The sequence below is a fragment of the Clinocottus analis genome, unplaced genomic scaffold (genome assembly GCF_023055335.1).
Source record: "Clinocottus analis isolate CAN_PGR_092001 unplaced genomic scaffold, fCliAna1.0.p SCAF_13, whole genome shotgun sequence".
NCBI classification, from domain to species: domain Eukaryota; kingdom Metazoa; phylum Chordata; class Actinopteri; order Perciformes; family Cottidae; genus Clinocottus; species Clinocottus analis.
Genome location: NW_027175854.1, coordinates 13,940,001 through 13,963,667, shown reverse-complemented (window position 1 = coordinate 13,963,667; position 23,667 = coordinate 13,940,001). Strand labels below are relative to the sequence as shown.

At 45.3% G+C, this 23,667-nt stretch overlaps 4 protein-coding genes across 5 annotated transcripts in view; 2 read left to right on the top strand and 2 right to left on the bottom strand.

The window, feature by feature from the left end:
• Positions 1-1,960: 1,960 nt before the first annotated feature.
• Positions 1,961-4,258, bottom strand: dpm2 (dolichyl-phosphate mannosyltransferase subunit 2, regulatory). The gene is made up of 4 exons (XM_068574503.1): positions 4,185-4,258; positions 2,797-2,886; positions 2,506-2,608; positions 1,961-2,440 (listed from the first exon to the last, which is right to left on the bottom strand). The coding sequence occupies exons 1-4, from the start codon at positions 4,185-4,187 to the stop codon at positions 2,385-2,387; spliced, it is 252 nt and encodes an 83-aa protein (XP_068430604.1). The 5' UTR covers positions 4,188-4,258; the 3' UTR covers positions 1,961-2,384.
• A 413-nt stretch (positions 4,259-4,671) lies between these two features.
• naif1 (nuclear apoptosis inducing factor 1) lies at positions 4,672-6,941 on the bottom strand. Its single transcript, XM_068573412.1, has 3 exons — positions 6,378-6,941; positions 6,076-6,126; positions 4,672-5,620 (listed from the first exon to the last, which is right to left on the bottom strand). Exons 1-3 carry the CDS (start codon positions 6,820-6,822, stop codon positions 5,073-5,075), a joined length of 1,044 nt encoding a protein of 347 aa, XP_068429513.1. The 5' UTR covers positions 6,823-6,941; the 3' UTR covers positions 4,672-5,072.
• A 1,604-nt stretch (positions 6,942-8,545) lies between these two features.
• On the top strand, positions 8,546-19,045 carry slc25a25b (solute carrier family 25 member 25b). 2 transcript variants are annotated; one of them, XM_068573408.1, is made up of 11 exons: positions 8,546-9,419; positions 12,553-12,679; positions 13,675-13,762; positions 14,345-14,380; positions 14,593-14,704; positions 15,271-15,429; positions 15,523-15,675; positions 15,765-15,872; positions 16,249-16,416; positions 16,495-16,645; positions 17,158-19,045. In XM_068573408.1, exons 1-11 carry the CDS (start codon positions 9,084-9,086, stop codon positions 17,340-17,342), a joined length of 1,623 nt encoding a protein of 540 aa, XP_068429509.1. In that variant the 5' UTR covers positions 8,546-9,083; the 3' UTR covers positions 17,343-19,045. The 2 variants fall into 2 exon arrangements, with proteins under 2 accessions (XP_068429509.1, XP_068429510.1); XM_068573409.1 differs by lacking the exon at positions 14,345-14,380.
• A 629-nt stretch (positions 19,046-19,674) lies between these two features.
• The window catches only part of uap1l1 (UDP-N-acetylglucosamine pyrophosphorylase 1, like 1), a 6,434-nt gene continuing 2,441 nt past the window's right edge, over positions 19,675-23,667 (top strand). Inside the window, exons 1-5 of the mRNA XM_068573411.1 lie at positions 19,675-20,078; positions 20,997-21,201; positions 22,425-22,600; positions 22,706-22,878; positions 23,461-23,654. Coding sequence (XP_068429512.1) covers positions 19,799-20,078; positions 20,997-21,201; positions 22,425-22,600; positions 22,706-22,878; positions 23,461-23,654 — 1,028 coding nt within the window. The 5' untranslated portion in view covers positions 19,675-19,798. The remainder of the gene's footprint in view (positions 20,079-20,996; positions 21,202-22,424; positions 22,601-22,705; positions 22,879-23,460; positions 23,655-23,667) is intronic.

Below are 23,667 nucleotides of genomic sequence, written 5' to 3'. Positions count from 1 at the left end.
TGTACAATCACTTTGTTAGAACAACGCAAATAAAGTTCCGTCCTTGCAAAACAGAACAAATTTTTGGCACAAAAAAAACTTATTGTGGCTTCAAATAAACTGTTTTTCACTGAATATATTTTCAAGTAATAATGAAAAAGTACAACGTGTGAAAAACTAAACAAAACAAGTTCTAATATTTGGCAATAAAGAGTTTTACTAAGTGTTAAATTGCATATATTTTCAAAACAGCGATAATGTTCAACCTGCTTCTTCTGTAAAGCTTTTTAAACGAGGTTTGCAGAGTCTTGTCTCCTTTCCTCTAGTCTCCTGTCCTATTGTCTCCCTTTTCCCTGTCCTCCTGTCTCCTTTCCTCTAGTCTCCTGTCCTCTTGTCTCCCTTTTCCCTGTCCTCTTGTCTCCTTTCCTCTTGTCTCCTGTCCTCTTGTCTCTATGTGGGCCATTCTACCGAATTGGTTCAAAGTGCTGTCCCACAACAAGAAAAATTATTTAACAAAACAATGAAGTATTCAGACATAGATATTTAGTAAGAATATGTTATGGTCTATTCAAGCCCAAGGCATTACATTAGAAACTAATAAGCTATATACAAATAGATTTATAGATTACTTTCTATTGGGAAGTAGCTGTCCTCTACCCTGACCTCTAAACTTAAATTTCTGTAAAAGACATTTGAAAACAATTTTTAGATTTTTTTCAATGGTGTAATTTCAAAGATCTTTATGATTAAGTTTAAACAGAAGTTGTAAGATTGAGATTTATCATGGGTTTAATTTTTTAATTAAAAAACTATACCCAAAAAATCATGTCCCCAGTTTTCATGTCACTACTGAAACACAAGAGTTATACCACATCCCTGTGCCTCATGGCTGAACGCTCAGGAGCTACATTCCATAAGTTTGATATAAATGGGATTCCAAAGTCTGAAAATCAGCATGTACCCATAAGAATCGTCACTACCGAAACGCATATTTTCTTCAATTAAGTAAACTTTTTGGGGTTTGATGTTCTTATGTGTGCAAACCTCTTCAATATGTGAATGCTAGCTTCCACCTGCTATCATTCTTTAGTTATGCTCAACGTTAGCTAGAAATGTCACTACCTAAACAGAAAGGATCATGTCACTACGTTACCATATGTTTCAGTAGTGACAACGTTGAATGGTGAGCAGTTCAATCCCATAATTTTGAAGTAAATATGTTGTGTGGACTAAATCATAAACATGTAGATAATGCTGATTTCTATTTCTATCTGAACTTGTTCAGGGGAGAAAGAACCATAAGACACCAAAATGCCGAAAGGAATTATAAAAAGTGGAGCAGAGAGAAGAAAAAAAAGACAAAGAGTGAGGGACGACCCAGTGAAACACCACGAATATTTAAGGAAGGAAAGAGGAAGAAATAAGAAACAAGAGGGAGAAGCAAAGTTTAAATGTATCAGAGATTTATCCAACAGGGAGTTGAGTTAAGATTAAACACTGAGGTTGAGGAAATATAAAACAACCTTGCAAACCAAATACTGCTGTCATAACCGAAACACTGGATGTTTTGTAAAAAATAAAGTATATTGAGTTATTAATTTAAATGTTATACTCTTTGGTTTAATGTTCAATTTCATCAATCATCAACTCTGGAATCAATGTGATCAGTATTATTCATTGTATTTTACAAATAAATATTGTATTTTGACTTTAATAAATTGTATAAATTGAACTTAGTAACTTGGTAAAAAAAAAATCATTTTTATTGATTCAATTGTGAAAACCTTCGATAAATATTTTTTTAAATACTCTTGAGAGAATGGAAGGAAATGATGTTTCTGTAGTGACAATTTTTGGGAAAGTAAAGAAATTTCAAAACAATCTGAAAACACAATATAAAAATTGACGGTTCTTTTACTAGATATGTGTACTTTAGATATGGTACAATATATATATGGAAAAAGGTTTTATATTTCCAACCTGACTTTGAACCAATCCGGTAGAATTTATTTGTATATTTATTACATATTAAATCAACACATTTCCCAGCATCAACACTTAATTGCAGTAATACAGTCATCCTACCAGTTTGCATCTAATAATATTTACAATCTCTTCATTCACACTTTCAGACCACAAACAAACACACGGTCAATGTTTACAGAATGTTAGCCACGCTGCTTTTCTTTTGGATCAGAGTGGGTAACGCCGCCTCCTTTAGAGAGTGGTGCATTCTGGGTAGTTTAATGTGACTGGGTTAGTGACCAGCGTTAGCCTGCAGCAGGCTACGTGTTCATGTTGTGAGCTGAACATGGAGACAGTGGTTTGGTCTGGCTGGAGCCAGCAGGGGAGCAGCATCAAGGCTGACTTCACACAATGAGTCCTCAGCAGTCGCTCCTCCGGGCTCAGTCCACTTTCTTTGGCTGGCGGTTCTTCCACATGATGACAACAGTGAAGGCCCCTGCGGAGAGGAGAGCGCGTTAGCTTCCACACAGCCCTCCTGACATGCGAGCGCTGCGTACTCACCGATACAGAGCAGCAGCACCACCGCCGCTGCGCCGGGCAGGATGACCGAGAACTCTCGAGGAAGGAAATACTTGTGCACAGCGTGATCATCGGCCACGAACGGCTGGAAAGAACCAAAGAGCAAAACATGTATTGAATATATAATATTAAATATAATATATCGCTGCAAGTGTTGCTTGAATGATTTAGACAGAATAATGTATTCAAGGGAGCAGAGGGTGAGAACAACCTAAAGGTTTTGGTAATGCCCTGAAAGAAAGGTCTGGGGTTAGGGTCATGAACACTACCCACCAGGATGATGACCCAGACAGAGTAGTATGTAAACAGCACGAGGCTGAAGACGACGAGGCTCATGCCGACCGCTTGATCCACTCCTGTAGCCTGAAACACCAAATACACACTCAGCAGAAAGCCCTTTGCAGGTGTTATAGCGACCTCATGACCATCCCAATGAAACATTGGACATATCCCAGATGACCCAGGTGGACTTTGTGCTGACGATGCCAGCAGCACTGTGTGTGTGTGTCTGTATCACTTAAAGGAATTCAACCAATGGGGACATCTTGTGTTTTAACTAAAAGCCCGTATCAGTTTAGTAAATTTCAACCCGCAGGTCATCAGGATGGTGAATAGCTCCAACTCCCCCTAACACACACACACACACACACACACACACACACACACACACACACACACACACACACACACCATAGTGTATAAGACACAACGAGCAATACTATTATCATATTTATCATGGCAATACTATTTTCATATTTTTGTGCAATACTGTTATATCTTTTATATTTTGTGCCTTATTTTTTATTAATATTTTACCTTAGGTTTATTGTAATCCTGTGTTAGGAACGAGCAGAATAATCTTTTCATTGTACAGCCTGTTATCTGTGCGTATGACAGTAAAACATCTTGTATCACAAGAACTCCAATGACATCATCAGGGTTATTTGTAAGGCTGGAGCTATTAATTATTTTGATTATTAATTAATCTTCGAATTATTTTTAAGATCCATCGTTTTATAACTCAGGATAGTGACCAGTGTTCACAGTCTATCAGAGTGGCAAATGTCTTCAAGGTGATGAAATAATTCTGTCATCTTTGCATTAAAAGAATACTTTAACGAAGAATCAATTATAAAAAAAAATGTTGCAGACCTTTTTTTTAATCCATGGATTTATTAATTAGTTGACTAATTGTTGCAGCTCTCGTGGTTTGCTCAGACTTCATGACGTCAGAGACTGGCGGTCGAATAATAATGGCCGAGACCACGTTTGGTTTATGAATAAATAATGGTACATTGTAAATTCAAACTATTGCATGAAGGAACCCAGAGGAACATCTGGGGGAACTTGCTGAGTGGGAGAAGTCGCCTTCATCAGCTGTACAGCTGGTTTACCGCGCATGCGCACTCAGTATTACATTGGCTGAAGCCGGAGACTTAAAGCTCACGTTGATAACAATGGCGTCTACGGAACTGACGTTACCGTCAACAAGCTTACGTGAAGCGCGAACGTTATGTCTCACAGTCCCGACCGGGAAGCTAAGCTACCGCTAGCTAACTGCGCGTGGGCTGCGGAGCTTCTTTATGTATTTATCCACGAGCTCTCGCTCCCGGGAGCCGTCACTAGCGCAAGTTTAAGCCGGAGCCGCGCGTCCATCTTACCATTCTGTCTGCTGATGTTTTCTGCTGGTCTTCTTCCTGCTGAACAATCCGGTTGACAAGATGCACCGACAGTCGCTGCTGCCCCCTGCCGGCCGAGCTACGAAACACACGTTGTAACGATAATGAAGCTGCTGCAATCTTATGGACAGTATAAGCCTATTAAATGGATTTAAAATCGTGTGTTCCTGTTACATATAGACTTTGCATGATTAATAAATGACTTTCATCTGATATTGTAGGTGTTGTATGCAGTTATCATAATAAAGTACAAACTGCATCAGTTGCAGCTAATAAGAGCCTCATAAGTACCAGTTCCCCCTAAGGTGAAGCTCAGGTGCAGTAGTTTGTACCCGCAGCACTGTTAGCACTGTTAGCTCAGCATAACCATTTTGAGAGCCGTTGAGAGGAAATCAAAATGCTCCCAAGCTTCTACCATGTTTAGGAGAAAAAATATGTATTTATTGTCCAAAAAAAACTTGCTTTCAAAACTTTTACTTCAATGAAAAGGTATGATTTTTGTCAACATTTTTAGTGAAAGACCAAAAGGATAAGTAGCAAAGAATTTTGTTCACAGCCTGTTTCACTCATGGTCAGCAGCTGGCATTACAAACCTTATTTACATATTAAATAACATAAACTCTCTGCTAATTAATGACAGATGGTTAAAAGTAAAAAAATATTTTCAAGCCAACTTTTTCACTGTTTTTCTGAATCATAAAACATTCAAGTCAATTCTGCACTCGCTCACTGCGAGGCAGCGTTAGACTTTTCATTGTCTTCTGAAGTCTGTGTGCATGGACTCCTCTATGTATAAGACACGCACGCACGCACGCACGTGTGCACACACACACACACACACACACACACACACACACACACACACAGTGTCTACAGGGCCTCCTCAGCCTGCGGTGGAGGAGCTGGCGGGGTCTTGGGCCTCTGCTCCTCTGGCCCCACCCCTTCAGCAATGGCTCCGGCGGCGGCGCTGCTGGCGTTTGCCACCTCGTTCCCGCTCTGGAGGAACTTGCGCAGGTCTTTGAGCGCCGGCCGGAGCATCTGGACTAGCGCCAGCAGGGCGGCCTGGGTCCCCTCCAGGGCCTGAGCTTGTCTTTCTTGGGCAAAGGCCTGAGCCTCTTGGGAGCGCCGCATCATGTGCAGCAGCTCGTTCTGGCCCTCCAGGTGCTGGGCGATCTGCCGGATGTGAACGTTGGTGACCCTCTGCTCCTGCAGCAGGCGGGCGGAGTTGAGGGCGATGCGGCTCTTCAGCTCCTGAGGCTTGGCCTGACCCTGAGGAGGAGGCGGGGAGGCCGAGGAGCAGGCCAGCATCTCCACCGGAGCCTCCACGGCCACCGCCGTCGTGGTAGCCGAGTCGCTGACGGTGGTGGTGCAGTACTCCACCACGCCGCCGTCCTCCAGGGTGTGGTACGTTGTTTCAGCTGCAAACGGGACAAAAAAACATAAAAAACCCCCAAAGTGAAAAGACCTCCTCCTGTCACACTCAGTATTCATCAGAGTTCATCATTCTTAGCCTCCGGTCTGTGGAGCTCATTCATCCTAATACTACACATCTGACTACACATATTTTAATCACATTCATAACTGTATGGACACGTGTGTTAATTGGCCAGCTGCTTCTGAAAGTCTGATTGTGACAGCAGGAGCATGAGTGTTGAGCAGGCCGCTCCACTTCCACGAGAGGACCGGTACCTGTGGACCCGCCACAAGAGGACCGGTCTCCTCCTGACCCCAGACTGAAGCTCCAAGAAGAGTTTTTTCTTTTCTTTAGTCTAACAGAAAAAAGAAGAGATTCTTCTGGAGGTGACGTGTGCTCTCTCAGCTACAACGCTCATTACAGGTGCAGATTCATGATGTCATATAATAATACACTCACCATTCAGAGGCTTTGCTTCCTCACAGACTGCTCCTGAGCCGGCTGGCAGAGCTGAAACACACAGGAAGTGATGCTGAAGCACAAGCAGACAACACATAACATGTGCTATCTCTGCAGGTTGCTCTTGCCTGAAGGCATCAGACCTGCTCATGTAAATAAAGGACCACTACAAGTGATCAGCATGTCTCATCACACATGTTCAGGGGTTCACTGTTGACACTCCTCTTCCTAATCAGAAGTGTGAGGAAGAGCCTGCTGCTCAGCAATACGCCCTCCCGCTGGTCCCTCTCGGCTCTACTCACCCTCTGCTAGCGGGACGCTGCCGACCGTGCTCCCGGTGACCGGGAGGCTGAGCTCAGCATCCTCCTCCCCCGCCGGCAGGCTGATGATGGTGGCCTCCCCCAGCAGGTTGCAGATCCGCTGTTGCATCGCGGTGAGGATGACCGGGACTGGAGCGCAGTCGGCGGGCGTGCCCTCGATCGCAGCCCGCGCCTGGGCCACTTTGCGCCGGACCTCGGTCTTCATGTCGGACCACTTCTTCTTGACCTCGGGCAGCTCGCGCGGACAGGTGGTGACGGCGTTAACCTTCCGCAGGATGTCCACCCACGCGCTGTTCTTGGCCATGTGCGTGACTCCGGCGTTGAAGTGGTTAACCAGAGTGTGTTTTTGTTTCTCTATTTCTTCTACAATAATTTCCACCTCTCTCTCCGAGAAATTCATTTTTCTCTTTTTCGCAATCGATGCCATTATTGCGGAAATTCCTCTTTTGTTAAAGTAATTGTGCGTATTGTACGCAAAAATAGTAGGATTTACTCAGTTAATGTGCGCAACGTAATGGCTTCCAGAATCGGCTTCTTCTTCCTACAAACAACGCTTACGTTAGCTGGACGGGTAGTCCCGCCCACTCCCACCCGATTGGTTGAATATCTCGCGGTCATGTTTTCTTCTCTGTGGCTATTGGCTGAATCAACCGCCAATACTCAACATGCTCTTATCTCACTTATGTTACAGTCCTATAGCTGACTATTTTTTTTTAAAATTCTATTTAATTTGAACATCTCTGTAACAGCATGCACATGAAATTATAAGGAAACTAAAGCTTTAAAAGGGCAAATAAAAAAACTACACATTTTTATAAATAGACAGTAAGGGATGGAAAACGTGTGTGTGTGTGTGTGTGTGTGTGTGTGTGTGTGTGTGTGTGTGCGTGTGTGTGTGTAAAGCAAAACCCTCTAGTTACATAATCTTTAGGCAACTGAAAACTCTACCAACAACAGTGTATAATTCCTTTCATTAATAATAAGGAGTAGTGTAGCAATCGTCTGGTTTGAACGTCACCTTTCTCTCATGGAAATGAAATGAGAATAGATTCCAAGTTTAATGAGAATCTAAATGCTAGTTACAACACGCTGCTACTTCTAACTAGCATTTAGATTGTCATTCAAACGTCCAGCAACATGAAGTAGTTTCATATCTGAAAGAAAGATGGAGTAAAACAATTCAGCCCCAATGGTTTCTGCTGAGACTTGAAAGACATTCAATTATGACAATGTTATACAGCTAGAAAACATATTTAATGACTCATGTATTTGATTTCCTTAATAATCTCAATGTGGCCCATGGCTCAACATTGCCCCTTAGACTTGTAAGGTTGTGTAGCATTACACATCTAATGCCATATGGATATGAGTTTTGAATAACTCATTAAAGAGTTATAATAAAAGACCATAAACAAGTGTTTTCTCTTTGAATACATTCTATTGTCTACCGGCCAGCATCCATTCCAGGTCATCCAAAAGGTTCTGCAGGCCTCACTGTAAGACCCCATCCCATTATTCAGGTCTGCTGCACCTCCAACATCTCCTGCTACACTCAGCATGGGCCTTCGCCTGACGATGAGGCCATGGACCGTTCTCGTTTCCCAGTTTCTACCTCCTTGATTCCTTTCCTTGCATCTTTGCGTGGTTGGCTTCACTACAGAACAAAAAAAAGTTAAAGGGTATGATAAGCCCTCACAGGGCTTATCTTATTTTACCAAAAGCAGCAGAGGGTTAGTGTGAACAGCTAGTCAGCAGTCTTTAAGACATATTTTAGGCAAACATCTTAGAGGGAGGGAAACATTTCAAAACTCAACTTAGATACATGTTCTATACATTTTTTATTTGTGGTGGTTTTAGCAATATCCATATAATGAGTCACGTCATGTTTACAGTCGTTTATCATTAATGCTAAATTGATTTCTTGATTGATTGACTGATTACCGCAAAATTGCAGTTATGTCTCTAAGCTTTCTTTGCATTCAATTACTTCCAGGACGTAACTGAGGTCTACGTGAATTACGTGACGACCATGCATTTCTAACATCTGTTGACGCGACTTTCTCTTTACACGGCTCTGCCTCACCGCTAACTATTCCAACCTCCGACGAGAACCAGCCAATCAGAGGCCGAGTAGGGCGGGCAGTAGCGCCACTTCACGTAGCCAGCGGCCACCGGCTTCTAGGAACCAAGTGGCGTTATGTTTGTCTTGTCAGGCGGCAAATTAACGCGTTTACAAACACTCACACCGTCTTTTAAACGGCCTTTCTAACTGGAACGTCACTTTTCGTGACAAGCGATTCACGAGCTGTGAACAAACTTTGACGTCCGACGCCGTGAGGTCCGTTTTGACCCTGGTAAAAGCGCTTCTCGTCACCTCGTAACGTTTACCGGCATCTTCCACTCGGGTTAGCTTTGCGCTAGCTAACAAGCGTAGCTGAGCTCTTTTTCAAGTTAAAATATATAGAGGAACCATTTTTTGTCTCAAGTGAACTCCGCAAGTGTGTTTGAGGTGAAAAGTGTGGTTCGTAAACTAACTGGCTTCTGGTAGCTGTCCCTTCAGTGGCAATGGGTCACGGCTCGAGGTGTCGCGGTTTATAACGGTGTTTTAACGTCATTCTATCGGTGTTTATAACGCGTTCCGACCAGCGGACCCCCATGTTATAGCTACGTTACCAGCAGGGTTCGTTGATGCTTCCTTTGCTCAGCGACGTCATATGCCAGTGCCGTACCGGCGACACCCATCGAGGGATCGACCCGGGTGGTGGAGGCGGACACGCCGAAGAGCCCCCCTCTAAACCAGCACCTCCATCTAAACCAGTGCCGCGGCAGCCCGCTGGGCACTGCCACGCGGACCCCGGCCAGTCGTCGCCTCCATGTGACACATGTGGAGGGCCCGAGCAGGAGCACAGACTGAAGGTGCTGTTTGAGGTCCTGGACGTTAACGGGGATGGAGGCATCTGTGTCAACGACCTGAGCATCGGGCTGAAGAAGCTAGGAGTGCATCGCACTGAACACGAGCTCATGGTAAGTGGATGTCTTTCAGATCAGGTGCATGCTGTCCTCTCCTGTTGGGAACACACTGAAAGCCACACAGCCAAGCTGCACGCGACAGGCCGGGTGGACACGTGTGCAGTACACAGAACGCATATTTTGAGTAAATTCCATTTAAAATGTGTATATATGTAAATTACCTACAAGCAACACTGTGTGGGCCACACGGTGAAGCGGGTTTGTGGTGTGGGACACTTGTTGGTACCCAGATGGGTGACATGGGCTCATCGTCTTTCAATGGATTAATATCCATATCCAGTGTTGTCATCTGAATGGATAACAATAATTCATTTAGTATTAACGTTCTTAATTCCTTGTTAAACATTCTGCAGTTGCAGTAGTCTCTATCTCGTTTGACAGACTGGAGGCAGATCAGAGTTTGTTTTCTGATAGTAGTCACATGATCCTGGATAATGTTACCTTCTACTTTCCTTATGACACCATGGCAAATATCCAAGACCTCAGAGGCCACGGGTTTGACCTCAATAACAACTCTGTTTCCAGCTCCTCTCTGCTCAACTTGAAACTGTCTTTCATTTTCATTTTCATTTTATACGCTGTGAACTGTGAACACAACGCATAGATGACCCGTCCTGCATCGTATGACGTGATGCGATGCCGTGTGGAGGCTCACTGAAGAAGTGGCTTTGGGGCTGATGCTTAACGTGAGAGGGGTCGTGTCAGGACCAGAGCCAGATTCAATTGATGAGCAGGTTCATCCCTCCCTGATCCTGGGTTCCCTCCACGTTTTCCCCGTGGCAGTGTGGGTTCCCTCCAGTAGGGAGGAAGAGGAGGGAGCACAGGGAGGAAGAGGAGGGAGCACAGGGAGGAAGAGCAGGGAGGATGAGGAGGGAGCACAGGGATGATGATGAGGGAGGATAAGGACGGAGCAGGGAGGAGAGAGGAGGAGCGAGGATGAGGAGGGAGGCATCACTCAGCAGGTCTCTGGACTGAAGGAGGAAGATGAGGGGAAGCTGTGCTCCTCACCAGCCCTTGCCGCTCCTCCTCCTTCTCCTCTGGCTGACACTTAAAGCGTGAATTAATTTCTATCCTGTAACAGCAGCCTCCATTGGCTGAGGGGCCGGTCCAGGACAGAGGAACCGGCTCCTTCAGGCTGCCGCGATTGGTCGGGCTCAGCTGCAGTGAGGTTGCAGGTTTCTGGAGTGCTCTTTGCTGCATTGGTCTGGCTGCTGATGCTGAAGCCGGCTAAGCTGCTGCTGCCAACACCCAGTCTTTCTCTGCATTAAATGATCAACGGATGCTTCAGAGACTTACTGAGAGAGTTAGATAGGGAGGAGAACTAAGTTTTTATCTGCTGCTTTTGTCGCATGTCTGTGGACCTGAGCCTGGATGGCTGTCAACTCTTTTTTTATTTAATAATAATAAAATATTGAAGATAAGACGGAGCCACTCAGCTGGAGGCGCCCTCTCTCCGCTCCACGCTGTCCTCTGCTGACCTTTGTGCTAGTTCAACTCTGTGATTTCGGCCAACAGAAACCATTTATGTGGTTTCTGAGTAGCGGGCAATCACCAGACACTTTAAGTTTGAGGAAGATGAAGACTTTCCTGTGCCAGACTCTCTTTAGCAGAACGCAGTGTCAGCCTGCACAAACCCCTCCACCAGGGGACAAGAAGACTGAGGCTCCTGGGAACCACAGAGAGAAACCAGCCAGTGCTCACCATGACAGTAACAATATCAGCACACATGTTGCTCCAAAGAAGACCACAGTCTTCATTGTGATGACGCCACCTCCAGATCAGGTAGGGCCCAGCCGCTGGCTTTAGCTCTGTGTTGACCTGCAGTGACCCCGGCTCACTAAGCTGAAGGCTCTTTACTCGCCGAGTGCAGCCGCACGCTGAGCGCTGCAAACGTAAGCATTAGAGCGGCATGTCTCCTGTACTCTTTACCAACCTCGTTCTGTGTGTGTGTGTGTGCGCGTGCGTGTGCGTGTGCGTGTATTTTTCAAACTGTTTTGTATTGTTCAATCCTATTGAAGAGAACGTGTTGTAATCCACTAGCCGGAGCATCGCTTGATAGAATACCAGTTTTATCTTGGATTGCTGGCACTAATAAAACCCTCAGCATAGAACCAGGAAGTACACTGTGCATTAACAATCCATGAAAACACAAAGGAACACTGGAAAGCTCTGGCTAGCATGCTGCAGATGTTCTCCTGTTATTTGGTCCTGGACAATTCCTCAAAGGTTACCTGATCACACCTGATCAGGACTGAGGAGCACCGTGAAGTCAATCCATGTTAACACGGTTCAAGGTATGCTATCAGGTGGACACGCATCCCAACCAGCAGCCTATCCATACGAGATAGCAAGGGCATCTTTATGTTATTGGCATATTGATATCGAATCGGATTCGGGTACTTGTGGCCCCACCCCATCTAGACCACCATGTGATGTGCTTTTCAACGCAATGTCTTGCACAACAAACATGTCAATCACCTGTCCTTGTGCAGCCAATAGCACACATTGCCTAACAGGACTTTACGATGCGATCCTTTGACACTAGAATAATACTATGTATGCTGATAATATAACAGCTGCCAGTACCTTCACCTAAGATACAACACAAACCAACGATGCATACTTCTTCTAAAGTTACCTTTTAAATGCAACCGTTGACTGGAGGGTGTGTTCGTGCTGTCCATCTCACGTCCGTCTTCCTTTACTGTCGTTGCATTACATGCCATGATTACTTCTTGTGACTTATAAAGGGATTTAAAGACTGAAGCATGCACACCCAGCTGCTCCCTTTGCTGCTGGTACGAGTGTGTTCATGCTCCAGCCAGCTCTAGTTCTGTGTAGGAATCCTTCCAGTGGGCCTGGCAGGTTTATTGGCAGAAAGTCTTCAGATCACTAACATGATGGCTGTAAGGTGTCCGACCTGCACAGTGCACAGTTCTCCTGTTGGTCACATCCCTCTGTCCCCGCAGCAACAGTGCTATTTTAGCAAATTAGTTCCAGTCAATATCCTTTGCAGATAATGTTCCTGTAAATGCATCAGGCTTCTTGAAATGTCTTGACGTAAAGACAAAGATGAGCTGAGAATGAAGTCGCTCAAAGATTTCTACTGTCTCTTCTCTCCTTCCAGAAAATAGTGAAAGCAGGAGACAAAGACCTGGACGGACAGTTAGACTTTGGGGAGTTTGTTCATTATCTCAAAGACCACGAGAAGAAACTGCGGCTGGTCTTCAAGAGCCTGGACAAGAAGAACGATGGTGAGGAATCCAGATGGTGGGAGGGAGGGAGGGAGGGAAGGAGGGACGGAGGGAGAGAGAGAGAGAGGGAGAGAGAGAGAGGGAGAGAGAGAGAGGGAGAGAGAGAGAGAGAGAGGGAGAGAGAGAGAGGGAGAGAGAGAGGGAGGGAGAGAGAGAGAGGGAGAGGGAGAGAGAGAGGGACAGAGGGGGACAGAGGGGGAGAGAGGGGGAGAGAGAGAGAGGGAGGGAGAGAGAGAGAGAGAGAGAGAGAGAGAGAGAGAGAGAGAGAGAGAGAGAGAGAGAGAGAGAGAGAGAGAGAGAGAGAGAGAGAGAGAGAGAGAGAGAGAGAGAGAGAGAGAGAGAAAGAGAGGGAGGGAGAGGGAGAGGGAGAGAGAGAGGGAGGGAGGGAGGGAGAGAGAGAGAGAGAGGGCTTTGAAATCTACATGGGAGATGATATTTTGCTGCCGAAGCTAAAAGTTTGCAGGATATCTTTAATACTCCACGTCTTTCTTTACAGGGCTTGTATTAGGGTAAGGTAGTCCACGATAACTAGACTTTCTCCCCGGCATGGAGGAGGTTGCTTTGTGGTGTCTTACACTTGTAACTTCTTAACGGTACATGTGGTTTGTACGCCTTTTGGCTTTCAGGATAATAAATGCAGGATAAAAGCCTTCACCATGCTCGGAGGTCACGCTCCATCTGTGCAGGTTCTAACCTGCGGGGCCGTGTGAGAGTAGAAGAAAGCTTTAGGCTGACGACGTCCTGGCCAGCTGCCCGCTGCTGCTGTCAGTTCACTGTCATGAGCCGTCCAGATGCTCCTGACCTTTAAGCTTTGGGCTCAAGCTGATGGAAACATGATCAGCATCATTTTGTTTCACAAAGCTTCTCTCACTCAGAAGACATGATGCAGTGCAACTGTTTGTACCGTTCACTGTGACTAGTACACTGACTTCATGCCTAAAACCTGTGGAGTTCATCTTTAATGAGCGGAAATTCAATTTGTTTCTGTGGTGCAGGGCGGATCGACTCGCAAGAAATCATGCAGTCTCTGCGTGACCTTGGAGTGAGCATCTCTGAGGAGCAGGCTGAGAAGATCATGAAGAGGTGAGAGCGTGATGGAGTCACACGTCTGTGTGCACATGTCCTTCAATCAGGATGTTTTAACAGAAACTCAAGAAGTATCATTGAGACTTTTACAGTTACTCTACTCACTACTGACAACTCCATCATGAACAGTCGTGTTGCTGCACAGCAGTTTAAGTCACTTTATATTTAAACATAGCTTACTTCGTGAAATACTCTCTGCCTGTACTAATACTATGAATCATTGTTTAAATGCTCAATGACTTGATCGACATGCTAATGACGAAGAAGACAACGGATTCTTTACTATCATGAACAAGAAAACAGTTGTTAGATATTACCTCACATCAAAAGTTACATTTAGAATATATACACATACAATGATGTGTCATTAAATGCATTATGTTCATGTTACTGTATTATAATGAATTACCTGTCATTTTAGTGGGGATTTTAAATTATAGCAACTCTTTGTAACTCTCCAGGCATTTCTCCAGAAGAACTGGTGTTGCATAAGTTCCCTAACAGTGTGCTTTGTACGAGAGCTGCTATGTGTGGTTCCTCTAACCTCCTGTCTGTCTTCTTCTTTCTGGCTGGTCTCAGAATAAGGAGGGGTCATGTCTGGGCCCCTATCCTGTAGTAAGTAGTAGCTTCTATAGTCTGCTGCACTGATCCCACTGCAGTCTGTCCAGCTCAGTCACCAGGTGCTTTTATTCAGTGATTTCAGATAAAGACATACATGCTGTGATAATATGGAGATTACCATTGTTAAGAAGTAACCGTGCACTTGAGCAGACCGCTTGTTCATTTAACCGTCTAAAATTATGCACGGTTTTGCTTTCCATCCCCAGTATGGATAAGAATGGGACCATGACGATTGACTGGACCGAGTGGCGGGATTACCACCTCCTGCATCCAGCGGGCAACATTCCTGAGATCATCCTCTACTGGAAACACTCCACGGTAGGCTGCAGCCTCGTCCTCTCCGCCTCACATCAGACTCCAAATCCCTCCCAATGGGATGGATTTGAGTGGGCAATGCGTAAGAAGGGCGAGGAAGGTGAAATGTTGCAGAAGGTGACGTTTCAAATCAAAGAAACTTTACTCGTGCCTCTTCAACTTACAAGATGGACAAGGTCTGAACAGGAGGTCCTGTGATTATGTGTTCATACATCATAAGGGTTTATAACAATATACACTTTACGGTGTGAAAGGAGATCTGTTGGCTTTGTGTCGTAAAGACCCTGATTAAGGACACAAGCTAAAACCCAGTGGTCTTGCAATAAGTCTTTCTGGATAATACCACTAAGTGTAGCTGGAGGTGTAGTTCTGATGACGGCTGATCAGATGTCCACTAGAGAGACTATTGATCTCTGTACTCGTACGAGAAACAGTCTGCAACACTGGACGCTTCCTCGCTCAGCAGGAGGAAGAGCTTTGGGTCACTATGGAGAACTTCTGGTTTAAGCCAGGAGCTGGCCAGTAAGAGGCTTGAGATGTGCCCACTAACTCTACGACTTCCTCCTCAGATCTTTGATGTCGGGGAGAGTTTGTTGGTACCTGACGAGTTTACAGCCGAAGAGAAGAAAACTGGAATGTGGTGGCGACATCTAGTGGCCGGAGGAGGAGCCGGTGCTGCGTCTCGAACCTGCACTGCACCGCTGGACAGGCTCAAAGTCCTCATGCAGGTACCAGGGAGGGCTCCGAGAAGGACCTGTCTGTTATAGATGCACTGCAGTGGTGATTAGTGTGTGTTTGTCCTGACCCCCCTCCCTCTCCAGGTCCACGCCTCCAAGAGCAACAGCATGCACATCACCGGAGGCTTTTCCCAGATGATCCGCGAGGGCGGTGTGAGGTCGCTGTGGCGAGGCAACGGAATCAATGTCATCAAAATCGCCCCCGAGTCTGCTATTAAGTTCATGGCCTATGAACAGGTATGCACCGTTACAGCGCTGACTCTTTACGCCGCTCATTTCTCTCACATTTTGTGCGGTTGCATAACAAGAAACATCCTGTCGGTCAGATGAAACGGTTAATCGGAAGTGACCAGGAGACGTTGGGCATCACGGAGAGACTGGTGGCTGGCTCTCTGGCTGGAGTGACCTCTCAGAGCAGCATCTACCCCATGGAGGTCAGAGCCAGGAGCACAGACACTTCAACATTCTGTAAATGTTCTGAAGAAATCCATGACCCATGCTGTTAGTGTGCAGAAATATCAGTGTGGATTATTTTTGTGTTGCGACTGATTGACTGACACATGAAAGTGTACTGTGACCTCGTATCTGGAGGAGATCACATGTTCACACGAGGCTCACAGACCTTCAGTCATGCAGTGTGGAGCAGTTTGTTGATGTAAATGAGGTTCATAATACAACATGTCTCAACATGAAAGATAAAGCACAGCATTGCTATATTGTTCAGCTATGAAGCATTTTCTCCAACTGTTAGACCACACAGTGGTGCTTAGTTTCTTCAGCAGGAGGCCTGACCGTGTGTCTGTCCTTCAGGTGCTGAAGACACGGTTAGCCTTGAGGAAGACGGGCCAGTACTCGGGCATCCTGCATTGCGCCAAACACATCTTCCAGAAAGAGGGAGTGGCTGCTTTCTACAAGGGCTACGTCCCCAACATGCTGGGCATCATCCCCTACGCTGGCATCGACCTGGCTGTGTACGAGGTGAGTTGTTGTCGTCGAGGGGAAGCCTTCTTGTTGCTTGTCTTCAGCTCAGTCTGACCCTCCGCTTCGCTCTGTCAGACTCTGAAGAATTACTGGCTGCAGTGCTACGCCACCGACAGCGCTGACCCCGGAGTGTTTGTGCTGCTGGCTTGTGGCACCACCTCCAGCACGTGTGGCCAGCTGTCCAGCTACCCGCTGGCCCTGGTCAGGACTCGCATGCAGGCTCAAGGTCAGTCACTGCACAACCGCACCGCTTCCAGGGTTGTTACGCTCATGAAAAACCTGAAAGAGTCATGGAATTCTAGAATGGTTATATTCGTATGTTCATGGCGTTCATTTACGCTGAGTTTGAAATCATTAATATATTTTTAAAAGAAACGTTACAATCGGTTCATAATAGTATCTGTAGTCCCACAACAGCCTAAATGAAGTGGATGGCGAGATAGCAGTTTTATTTTTGGAAAAGGGGCTCGGTTTATCAGGTTAAAGAAGAAGGAATTAGGTTCAACTTGAACTAATATAATTTCATAAACATTCATGTTGGGTCCAGGACACATCATCAAAACGTGAAGCATTAAGGTTGCTGCAAGACGGCTTTCAAACAAATAGTTTTGATTGTTGAGCTATGTCTATAGTTGTAAAATGAACACGTGATTTTATTGTGACTCCATATTGGAGCACAATAATTCATGGTGCATCTGATCAGCATCTGATCAGCCTGTCTGCCTCTGTGTTGCTCAGCTACCCTGGAGGGGGGCCCTCAAATGAGCATGAGTGCCCTGTTCAGACACATCATCAAGACCGAGGGGCCCCTGGGACTCTACCGAGGACTGGCTCCCAACTTCATGAAGGTCATTCCATCCGTCAGCATCAGCTATGTGGTCTACGAATCCCTCAAGATCCGGCTGGGCGTCCAGTCCAAGTGAGGAGACCCAGAGGCCTGTGTTGTTGTTTTGCTTTTCTTTTGAGCTGGAGATTTAATGTGTGTTAGCCTCTAAAAGACAAACATACTGACATACAATATATAGAAATCAAATGTGAAACTCCAGGGTTTGAACAATGAATGTGAGATGGTGTGAATGAAGAGGAGGCGGAGCTTAAAAGCAGAGATTGAGGTAAGATGACTGAAGCAATTTCTATTAGTTTCTCTTGCTTATGTCTTTAAGCAATCCAGGAATAGGAGGATCTGAGTTGTATAGCATATATATTTCTATAATTCATTGAAGTGCCAGTGAACTGATGGATGTGGCCGGAGCAAGCTGCAGGTTTGTGAAGGCACCGTCTGTCTTAAAGGGCTTTGTGTGGCAGATCAGACTCTGAAGACGCACTGGGTTCACCTCTGCATAATGATTCATACACACACAATTACATCACAACCCCATATTATCACAACCCCATATTAGTTTGGGGGTGTTTTGTCCACATGATGAAATGGGGCAGTTACAGGATAATGGAACTTAGATTTAAATTAGTTTTATTTCCTCAAGAGTTACTTCTTTGATGTCCCTAAAGACATTCACTTCCGGAGCGACACGTGACTGAATTTCATCAAACTTTGATCTGATCTTGAAACATTCGATGTGTCAGTGCTTCAGGAAAGAACTCCTTAGAAGCTTCTCAGGGGCTCTCTGGGAAACACCTTCATTCCTCTCAAGGCCTTATTCTCATACGTTACCTTTGAAAACACTCTGTTTCCACAGCATCACTAGCTGGTTCTGGAAGATTGTTTCACCGGTTTGTTGGGTAAAGTCCTTCAGCATTCTTTGTCAAGAAAGAACCTTCAGCCTTCTTTGTCAATAAAGAACCTTCAGCATTCTTTATGGTGTCAATAAAGAACCTTCAGCATTCTTTGTCAATAAAGAACCTTCAGCATTCTTTATGGTGTCAATAAAGAACCTTCAGCATTCTTTGTCAATAAAGAACCTTAAGCATTCTTTATGGTGTCAATAAAGAACCTTCAGCATTCTTTATGGTGTCAATAAAGAACCTTCAGCTTTCTTTATGGTGTCAATAAAGAACCTTAAGCATTCTTTATGGTGTCAATAAAGAACCTTCAGCATTCTTTATGGTGTCAATAAAGAACCTTCAGCATTCTTTATGGTGTCAATAAAGAACCTTCAGCTTTCTTTATGGTGTCAATAAAGAACCTTCAACATTCTTTGTCAATAAAGAACCTTCAGTGTTCTTTGTCAATAAAGAACCTTCAGCGTTCTTTATGGTGTCAATAAAGAACCTTCAGCGTTCTTTATGGTGTCAATAAAGAACCTTCAGCGTTCTTTGACAATAAAGAACCTTCAGCGTTCTTTATGGTGTCAATAAAGAACCTTCAGCGTTCTTTATGTCAACAAAGAACCTTCAGTGTTCTTTGTCAATAAAGAACCTTAAGCGTTCTTTATGGTGTCAATAAAGAACCTTCAGCGTTCTTTATGTCAATAAAGAACCTTCAGTCCCATGACAGGACAGAGTCCTCAGTGCCTTGTGTGCCTCTCTCACGTAAATGAACTAAATCACTATAAAAGGTGGAATCTGTGGAACGTTGAATGCACTTTAAGGTACTCTGCTTTAATTCCTGTTTATTTTTTTTTATTATTTATGTATTTATTTTAACAATAAAGATGTCTTCACTGAATTTGTGCTCTATTGCTTGTGCTGAATATATGATATTTAGGTACCTTTTTGATTTTGGAGTAATGAGTGTTCAATACTAAATGAAACCATATGAATAAATGGTGTCAAATAGTTATCCAACATTTTGTAAATTGATTGGAGAAATTAATAAAACTCAACACGTGTAAAGTTGACATTCATTAATTTGTTGGATATCGGTGTCATTCATCAGACTTTAAAATGTTTTTACTTAAGAAGTAGAACGTTTTTCAATTCAGTTTATTTTATATTGCACCAAAATCAGAAATACAACACATCCACAAACATTCAACACATGGTTTTATAGAGTAAATGTCCAGGATTTACCTCTAAAATAGCATCACATGTAAATACTCAAGTACAAGTACCTTACATGTACTTGAGTAAATATCATATTTTACATTCCACCACACCTAAAGAGGAATTGTAGTAAAGTAGTGTATCACAAAATGTAAATATGTTTAAAAATCCAAAAAAGGTACTGTTGAGTTTTGATTACAGACATCTTCAGTTATTACATAACACACACGCACGCACGCCGACGCCCTGCAGTCAGCTGATCAGGGCAGACTCAGCCCTCTGGTCTCGTGGCTCGCTGCTGACTGAGAGGAAGCGGGTCTGCTGAGAGGAAGTAGGTCTCCAGAAGCCTCCAGACGGCTGCGTCCTGTCCGGGGTGTTCGGACTGAGCCTGCAGTCGCTTTCCACGAACCGGTCCGTGAAGTCTTTCAGACCCGCCATGCCCTCCTTGGAGCAGGTCCGGGGCCGCCTGGAGGCCGCGGGACAGGCTCACGCGCTGCAGTTCTGGCCCGAGCTGAGTGAGGCGGAGAGACGCGGCTTCCTGCAGGAGCTGGCCCAGCTGGACCTGCAGGGCCTCCGCGAGCACTGCGAGGGCGCTGCGAGGGCCGCGGCCTCCCCGGCCCCCAGCCTGGACCCGCACATGGAGCCGGTCCCCCCGGAATCCATCGGCAGCGTGAGGAAGAGTGACGAAGACTCTCTCGCAGAGTGGGAAAGTGAAGGTGAGGTTTAGGCTAACGGACACCTGAGAAGGGGGCGGGGCCAGTTTAGGTCACGTACAAACTGAAGCTTCTTCGATACTGTTTTCTTATTTCTTAAAATTACATTAACACATAAGTTATAGTAATATTACTTAGTATGTAATTAGTTTATGAAATGTAACCTATTGTTAAAGATTGAAGCAGTTGTTCCACATCTCATTCATAGTGTGGAGATCTGCTCCTGCAGGTCCAGATGTTCGATGCTGGAGAGGAGACTGAGCAACACGTTGCTCTGAGCTCCACTGTGTTGACAAGCTGAGCAACACATTGCTCTGAGCTCCACTGTGTTGACAGGCAGAGCAACGCGTTGCTCTAAGCTCCTCTGTACAGACAGGCTGAGCAACATGTTGCTCTGAGCTCCACTGTGGAGACAGGCTGAGCAACACGTTGCTTTGAGCTCCACTTAAAGGCTCTACATGTCAACATGTCTTCTTGTTTGTAATCTGGCATCATTCCCCACGAGATGAAAGGATGTATGTAGAAGAAGTGTTGGTACAGTAGCTGCAAAGTACCAGCAGAGAATACATGTCAACATTAATACAATCAATCGAGCTAAACACTGTTATATCCACGGCTAATGTTTAAAACAAACTTAACAAGAATAAAAGTTTTCTTCTTCACAATCTTCTCCCGACTTTTCTTAAATCATTGCTTTTGCTTGTGAATGAGAGACATTGACCTGTTCATAACTTTATTAAACAACCTGAGAAGGGCAACATGCTCATGACTCATCTTGAGTGCCATCATTGGTGCTCTATGAAGTTTAACCAGCTCAAGGGGGACGTTGGTTCACGTCTACATGCTGACGGAAGGTGTTGTGTGCTTTGTGGGCCAGTTGTGTGTTTTAAAAGGCCGCTCATGTGACCTCTCTCTTGACAGGGCTTTTGCGAATCTCAGAGAATAGAGTTGGAGTCCTGCTTCTGGCCGGTGGCCAGGGGACCCGTCTTGGTGTTCAGTATCCCAAAGGGATGTATGATGTCGGGCTACCGAGCGGCAACACTTTGTATCAGATCCAGGCCGAGCGCATTCACAAGATTCAGGAGCTGGCCGACGGAAAGCACGGCTCAAAATGCACTGTTCCGTGGTGAGGTCACATGATGGTCCTCTTCCACTCCTCTGAGCATGCTCACACAATTATACATTTAATAAGTCAGATGAAAAACAAAGTTAGCTGCTCAAGCAATACGAAGCCAAAGTGCAGTACATATGTTGTCAAAAAGACCGGAACCTGACTTTTTGACATTTGTTTAAACATACACTACATATACACTATACACACAACACTGAATATGTCATAGACCTGCATCATTCTAAAGAAAACTTAAAAAAAACATTCAACTGAACAGTCCAAACAAAAGCGTTGGCAGTTGTAGTTTGTATCTTCTTTACAGCAATGGATTATGTTGCCAAGTAATTGTCAACCTGCCTGCTACCAGCTGCCTGCTATGTTGTAACAGCTACCTGCTAACAGCTGCGTACTACTCACTAGCAACTGCTGCTACCTGCTAAAAGCTGCATGCTACCTGCTAACAGCTGCCTGCTACCTGGTAACAGCTGCCTGCTAACAGCTACCTGCTATTAGTTGTGCACTACCTGCTAGCAACTGCTGCTACCTGCTAACAGATGCCTGCTAACAGCTGCCTTCTACCTGCTGACAGCTGCCTGCTATCTGCTAACAGCTAACAGTTGCTGCTACCTGCTGACAGCTGCCTGCTACCTGTTTACAGCTGCTGCTATCTGCTAACAGGTGCCTGCTATCTTCTAACAGCTGCCTGCTAAGAGCTGCTGCTACATGCTAACCGTTGCTTCTACCTGCTAATAGTTGCCTTCTATTTGCTAACAGCTACCTGCTAACTGTTGCTGCTAAATGCTAACAGCCGCCTGCTAACTGCTAACAGCTGCTGCTACCTGCTAACAGCTGCCTGCTAACTGTCGCTGCTACCTGCTAACTGTCGCTGATACCTGCTAACAGATGCTTGCTACCTGCTAACAGCTGCCTGCTAACAGCTACCTGCTAACAGCTGCCTGCTAACAGCTGCCTGCTAACAGCTGTTGCTACCTGGGCAGGCAGATGGAACCCAACGATGAGCTGATGGTTCAAAGCTTTGTGGCGCTGAAGGGAACTGGAGAAGATAAATATGTGTCAGCTTGTTACTACGAGTTACACTATTCACTTTGTCCCATGAGTTGTCAGTATAGGATGAAAACATGCTAATCCAAAAGATTAAGCTTGAAAATGTTATAATAAATAATATCACCAAGATGATGAAGGATAAACATTGAGCGTTGTGTATTGCAACTCTGCAGGTACATAATGACTAGTGAGTTCACTCTGGCTCCCACTGAGAAGTTCTTCAAGGAGAACAACTACTTTGATCTGGAGCCATCAAACATTGTTATGTTTGAACAAAGGATGATCCCCGCAGTGACCTTTGACGGGAAGGTCATCCTGCAGGAGAAAGGGAAGATAGCCATGGCCCCAGGTAGGTGCACACCAGATCTTGAAGAGCCAGACACCCATCGGTGAGCTTCTGCCGGGTTCATCAATTCTCAGGGTCTTGAATTTAAAGCCTCTCCCCTCTCTGCAGATGGGAATGGTGGTCTGTACCAGGCGCTGGTGGACAACAAGGTGCTGGAGGACATGAAGAAGAGGGGAGTGGAGTACCTACATGTCTACTGTGTAGACAACATCCTGGTCAAAATGGCCGATCCTGTATTTATTGGGTTCTGTGTGAGCAAAGGAGCTGACTGCGGCGCCAAGGTAGTTACATCACACTGTAGATATAAATAAGTCCATTAAAGAACTTGCTTATTTCCTCATTTCTCAGCTCCTGTCTCCTGTCTGTTCCTCATGGCTTGCTGTCTGCTGCTGTTCAGGGCAGGCCAGCGAGCTGTCGCTGTCTGAGAACGCTGCTTTAACCTCTTTATCCAATCACATCTCACCTTTGTCTCTCTCTCTCTCTCTCTTCTTTCTCTGTTCTCTTGCTCTACCGGTTAAACAGTGACGGCCCGCCAGCTGGCACTGTGTTCCCTGCACAGTACACACACACTCCGATACTTTAGGTGGCGCTGTATGCACCGAGTCAAGTTGGTTGAGCTAATTTAACTCAACAGAACAGAACCCCAGGTTCCCCAAGAAGGAACTGGAGAGACAGCTGGACTACCTTGCCTGTTGCTACACAACCCAAAATTAGTAGCAGAAAATGGATGAATGGCACACAAAAGACATCTTTTCAAAGAATGTTATCTTTTTTGTCACAATAAATGTCACACGGGTGAAATGAAGTGAAACGAATCTCTGGGATGACTCCTGTTTGAACCTCTTGTCTCCGCCGTGTGTCAGGTGGTGGAGAAGGCGTGCGCCACCGAGCCCGTAGGCGTGGTCTGCAGGGTGCGAGGCGTCTCCCAGGTAGTGGAGTATAGTGAGATCCAACGAGAGACCGCTGAGCTCCGAGGACCTGGAGGGGAGTTGGTGTTCAGCGCTGGAAACATCTGCAATCACTTTTTCACCAGGGCGTTCCTGCAGGACGTAGCCGAGTGAGAGCTTTGC